Below are 6270 nucleotides of genomic sequence, written 5' to 3'. Positions count from 1 at the left end.
ACTGCATTTGTTCATACCACTCATCACATCACAGAAATGGGAACTCAAGCTCATTTCCATTACAGATCTCTATTTGGCTCTCCACTATGGAAAAACACATCGCCCGCAATTGTAAAACTACAATGGAGCACCCCCACACGCCGCCACGTATTTGTTGGGTTCGTAGGCCTTGTTGGCCCGGTTTATTATATGAAGTCAAAAGAGGAGACGGGTGTTGGCGGTCGGGCCCAAGCCCGGCCCGGTTTAAATTTCTTGCATAATAATTTACTAACCCTAGTTCAGTCTCTATATAAACAACATTATGTACTTGTAATATTTGTCACTCAATAAAGATATACCTAGTTGCCACCCGTGGACGTAGGTCAGTTTAGACCGAACCACGTTAAATCCTCGTGTTCGTTTATTGCTTTCGTGTCGTGTTCGGTTTCGTGTGTGCGTTTAATCCTAACAAGTGGTATCAGAGCTTAGGTTCGGATCACACGAAGAACACGGTGAACCAGTTCCGCGTGTCGCCGCCGCACCAGTGATCGGGGCTAGGGTTCCGCCGCGTTACCGCTAACTGCTGCTAGGGTTTCGCTGCCACCAGTTGCCACAGGTCAGATTCAGGTTGTCGATCTAGGTTTTCGGTGTTGGCAGCTAGCCGACGTATCCAGCGATCGACCGGAAGGTTGAAAAGGTCAGCGCTAGTTTTTTTTTGGGGTTTCGTAAAAATAAGGTGTTTGGGAATTTGGTGCTACGTGAGATTATACATAGGCAGATAACATAGCCGCCACCCACCTTTGCAATTGGCTTCATATATTGGTTTTCACAACAGAAAAAGACAAAAGGAAACAGTAGAAGGCAGAAGTTTTACGAGTCGAGATCCTACTTTGCAAAGTACGAGCAAAGAACCAGCGAATCAAGATCCTATTTTCGTTGAAGAACAGTTTCAAGTCAGAAGAAATTTAAAGAAACTTAGAACCAGTGCCAACCGCGTTTGTCAGGTTTATCGTTTCAGTTTAAAGTTTCGGTTTCTGATTTACAGTTCGTTATTCCGCTGCACGTATAAATAGGTTGATTTTTTAACAGAGTTCAGTAGAACAATCGTTAAGTTCAGGCTCGTGTTGCTGTGTCTGTCTCTGTTTTATCCAGTTTTTCGTTTTAGTCATTGCCATGGCAGAAGACGGAAATGTTTCGATACAGAAGTTTGACGGACAGAAGTTCGGTTGGTGGAAGATGCAGATTGAGGCACTACTTTGTCAGAAAGACTTGGATGTAGTGTTCGAGGATGAAAAACCAGAAAAGTTGTCAGAAGCAGATTGGAAGAAGTTAGACAAGAAAGCTAGGGCTTGTATTACATTGTCGTTGTCGGAAGATGTGGCGTTTAACGTCATGAAAGAAACCACAGCCCGTGGTATGATGGACGCACTATCCAACATGTATGAGAAGCCTTCGGCAGCGAATAAGGTCTATCTTATCAGAGAGCTAGTGACAACTCGAATGAAAGAGGGTGGGTCAGTTACAACTCATATCAATAATCTTAATTCAATCTTGTCCCGCTTAGTGTCAGTTGACATTAAGTTTGATGATGAAGTTCAAGGCCTCTTATTATTATCCTCTTTGCCCGACAGTTGGTCGCAAACAGTGACTGCAGTTTGTAGTTCGTCTACAAATATTACTTTCGATGGGATTCGAGATCTGATTCTGGGAGAAGATTCAAGACGCAGAAGTTCAGGTGAATCATCAGGCAATATGCTAGTCACAGAAGGTAGAGGTAGGGGAAAATAGCGAGGCAGTGGGAGCAGGAAGAGGAGTCAGTCTAAGACTCGTAAGGATATTGAATGTTGGGGTTGTAAAGAGAAAGGACACTTCAGGAATCAGTGTCCGAATGGTAAGAAAGAGGTGAACGTTACAGAAGACGACACAGATGACGGGGTCAGTAGTGATGAGGCTTTGGTTTGTAGTGTTGAGAGTAGCGTTGATGCTTGGGTGATGGATTCTGGTGCATCGTTTCATGCCACTCACTGTAGTGACACGATGAAGAATCTTAAATTTGGGGATTTTGGAAAGGTTTGACTAGCGAATGATGATATTTTAGAGGTTACGGGTATGGGAGACGTTGATTTGATAACTTCAGCCGGTACTTCTTGGACTTTGAAAGACGTGAGGGTTATTCCAAGTTTGAAGAAACGTTTGATATCAGTTGGGCAGTTGGATGACCAAGGGCACGATGTTAAGTTCGGGAATGGGCAGTGGAAAGTAGTCAAAGGGAATCTCGTGGTTGCTCGTGGCAAGAAAATGGGTTCGTTGTATATGGTCGATATGTCACCGAAAGGAGTGGATCCAGTTTTGGTGAAAGACAAAGTCCGGTTCACAGAATCTCGTGGGCAGAAGAAGGTTCGTTTTGCAAGTAACAAACCCAGAGCCAAAGTGAAGATTCAGGATGAACGAGCTAGGAAGGTTAAATCAGTTGGGGGACATCGTGACAGTGGGAGCACAGGTCGTGTTTCAGTTACAGTCCCAGGTCGACAGTGGATTAAGAAAACCAGTATTCCAGCTGTAAAAGTCTCTCCAATGAATTACTTGCTGAATATGGAGAGTGTTTGTTCTCAGGTTATCTCAAGATCCGGTAGTTCGTTACAGTGGGAGCCGGTAGGGACAGAGAACGGGTCAGGGGCAGTTTCAGCCATGACTGACGTGTTGGAGCTCCGGGGAGCTTCAACGGGCCTTCAGGTTAATTGATGAGAAGGCGGTGGCAACTAGAAGAAGTTTAATGTTCAGATTACAGAAGTACAATCAGGAGTGCAGACGAGAGTACTCAAGGCCTCCGAGTGGGAGATTGTTGGGTTCGTAGGCCTTGTTGGCCCGGTTTATTATATGAAGTCAAAAGAGGAGACGGGTGTTGGCGGTCGGGCCCAAGCCCGGCCCGGTTTAGATTTCTTGCATAATAATTTACTAACCCTAGTTCAGTCTCTATATAAACAACATTATGTACTTGTAATATTTGTCACTCAATAAAGATATACCTAGTTGCCACCCGTGGACGTAGGTCAGTTTAGACCGAACCACGTTAAATCCTCGTGTTCGTTTATTGCTTTCGTGTCGTGTTCGGTTTCGTGTGTGCGTTTAATCCTAACAGTATTACATTCCCACATTTCTACAACTTCCCCTAAACGAGAGAAAGATGCCAAAAAGCGGGTTGTTATTACGGGTATGGGAGTCGTCTCTGTGTTTGGAAATGAAGTTGATACTTTCTACCTTAGACTCCTAGCAGGAGAGAGTGGAATTGGATCAATAGATCGATTCGATGTTTCAGAGTTTCCAACACATTTCGGTGGTCAGATTAGTGACTTCGAATCAAGCGGATATATTCATCCCAAACATGACCAAAGAATGGATGATTGTCAACGGTATTGCATTGTTGCAGGGAAAAAAGCTATTGAAGATGCAGCTCTTGTTGGTCATGAACTCTCTAAGGTATACCATTCATTCCTTGTTTCGTGAGTCAAAAATTTGTGCTACGATTTAATTATGATTGTGTGCAGATCGATAAAGAGCGTGCGGGTGAGATTGTTGGAACAGGAATAGGAGGGGCAACATTACTTTCTCATGGTATTGTGAGTTATATGGAGAGTGGTTATAAAAACATTTCACCATTTCTCTCTCAATATATTCAACCATGCATGGGCCCAGCCTTTCTTGCTATGGATCTTGGTTTTATGGGACCAACGTACTCAATTTCAACTGCTTGTGCGACATCCAATTATTGCTTCTGTGCTGCCGCAAATCATATCCGTGAAGGGGTGGCTGATTTGATGATTGCTGGAGGAGTAGAAGCTTGCTTTAATCCAGTCTTATTTGGAGGTTTCGTTGCTTGTAAAGCATTATCACAAAGAAACGATGATCCGCAGACTGCTTCCAGACCCTGGGACCAAGATAGAGATGGCTTTGTCATGAGCGAAGGGGCTGGCGTTTTGGTAACATCTCCACCCGTATAGATTACAACATGCAATGTGTAATATTCTTATATATTCATAAATATCTTTGGATTGTTTGTAGGTGATGGAGAGTTTACAACATGCAATGAAAAGGGGTGCACCAATAATTGCTGAATACTTGGGAGGTGCCATAAATTATGATGCATATCATATAACTGAACCACGACCAGATACCTTTGGGATTACATCGTGTATTCGAAGTAGCCTACTGAATGCTGGTGTATCAATAGAGGAGGTACTTAACAGTTACTTTTTACTTTAATATTATTGATCTAGCCAGAAAACCATGGATTATATATCTTCTTGAAGTTAAACTTGTTTGCAGGTAAATTACATAAATGCACATGCAACTTCTACCCCGGCAGGCGATCTTGCTGAAATAATGGCTCTAAAGAATGTATTTATGAATAGCCCAGGAATCAAAATCAATGCCACCAAGGTAAAGAACATCCACTACATGGTTTCGCAATACTATGAACCGCATGTTTTACAGTATTTGCGTTGTATTTTTCAGTCAATGATCGGACACTCACTTGCAGCTTGTGGAGGTATGGAAGCCATTGCTACAATTAAAGCGATTCAAACAGGATGGTTGCACCCAACCATTAATCAATTCGTACGTAATATCTGCAAAACATTTTAATTGTACTGAGTAAAAAAAAAGGGTCCCCAAGAAATTTCTTATTTAATTTGTATGGACTTTAAGCTGAATCCGACTCCCTTGGTAACTTTGAAGTTTTCATCTGAATTGTAGAACCTTGATCCTGAAGTGCAATTCGACACGGTCGCGAATCATAAGCAACAACATGAAGTCAATGTTGGTGAGCTTGTTTTCATTTCAATATATCCCCCTTTTTGGATTTTCATAATCAATTAAGTTCCCCTATTGAATTTCAACTTCTTTGGTAATGTAGCAATTTCAAATTCCTTTGGTTTTGGTGGACACAATTCCATTGTAGCATTTTCTGCATTCAAACCTTGACGGTATCACAGGGATATATCTATCTTTGATCAATGGAGCAACTTGTATTTAGAAAGTCTACATGTTTTCTTTTATGGAGCATAACCTAGCTAATAAAGAAATGAAAGCCTTGATCATCTCTTGTTCCCGAATAAAAACACAAGTACATCGTTAAAGTCGCAATCTTGGCCATAACATAACTCGTTCAACCCATATAAAAAACGAACTGTGAATTGAACCTTCTTGTCCAACTGAAATGAAATGTTAGACTAAGTAATTTATGTTTATAATTCTAGAGGGTCCAGATTGTAATATTTAGCTCTTTATAATGAGCTCCTATGTATTCTCTTTCAATCAATACAAAGTTATTGCAACCAATTGGTTCATCTTGGTATCTAGAGCCAAGGGCATCCCAACCCTCCTTCTTTGGCCAACTTTTTTTTTCCTGATCAATCCATGGCAGCCCCACAACCCTTCTCATGGGTCCAAGTGATAACGGACTCTATTCGCTTCGCCTCCCTGAACTTAAGCCTGTTCTCAAGCAAGTCTTCACAGCAACTAAAGCATCATCTGACGTTTGGCATCAACGTCTCGGACACCCTCATGAACGTGTTTTTCATATGCTTGTTTCAAATAATTTCTTACATGTTTCTAATAAATCGTGTTCTTCTTTATGCACTGCTTGTCAAATGGGGAAATCCTCCAAACTTACTTTGCATAATTCTAAATTTCAAAGTCGTAATGTTTTGGACTTAATTTACAGTGATGTTTGGGGACCTTCCCCTACTGTTTCTTGTGATGGACATCGGTTTTTTTTATTATGTGTTGACCATCATTCACGTTTCATGTGGTATTATCCGCTTGTTAAAAAGTCAGATGTTTTTGCCAATTTACCAACTTTGTCACCATGGTCGAACGACAATTTAATACCAAATTAAAAAGTGTGCAATCTGATTTGGGGGGAGAGTTTCGTAACCTTTCTCCCTTCTTCAACAGCCTTGGTATAATTCATCGCCGTTCATGTCCATACACTAGTGAACAGAATGGAATTGTTGAACGCCGGAATCGTCATGTTGTGGAAACAGGGCTTGCTCTCCTTGCCCATTCTTCTCTTCCACCTCGATTATGGAACTTTGCCTTCGAAACCGTTGTCTATCTTATTAATCGTCTTCCATCCAGAACTTCTTCAAATAAATCTCCTTTTCACCACATTTTTAATCGCAAACCAGATTATTCCTTCCTTCGTGTTTTTGGGTGTCAATGCTTCCCCTATTTACGCCCATATAACCGTCACAAAATGGATTTTAGATCCACACCTTGTGTTTTCCTCAG

At 41.6% G+C, this 6270-nt stretch overlaps 1 protein-coding gene across 1 annotated transcript; it reads left to right on the top strand.

The window, feature by feature from the left end:
• Positions 1–5195, top strand: LOC143608319 (3-oxoacyl-[acyl-carrier-protein] synthase I, chloroplastic-like; the record flags this gene model as incomplete). The annotated part of the gene is made up of 9 exons (XM_077083379.1): positions 1–158; positions 815–876; positions 3119–3456; positions 3525–3956; positions 4039–4212; positions 4303–4416; positions 4492–4593; positions 4732–4798; positions 4892–5195. Coding segments are annotated over 9 exons (1515 nt in total), but the record flags the coding sequence as incomplete, so codon positions are not given.
• Positions 5196–6270: the final 1075 nt, after the last annotated feature.

The sequence above is a fragment of the Bidens hawaiensis genome, unplaced genomic scaffold (genome assembly GCF_021521415.1).
Source record: "Bidens hawaiensis isolate Kalapana, Puna unplaced genomic scaffold, B.hawaiensis_p1.1 tig00419364_1, whole genome shotgun sequence".
NCBI classification, from domain to species: domain Eukaryota; kingdom Viridiplantae; phylum Streptophyta; class Magnoliopsida; order Asterales; family Asteraceae; genus Bidens; species Bidens hawaiensis.
Note: the sequence above shows the minus strand (reverse complement) of the source record. Positions and strands in the feature narration are given on the sequence as shown.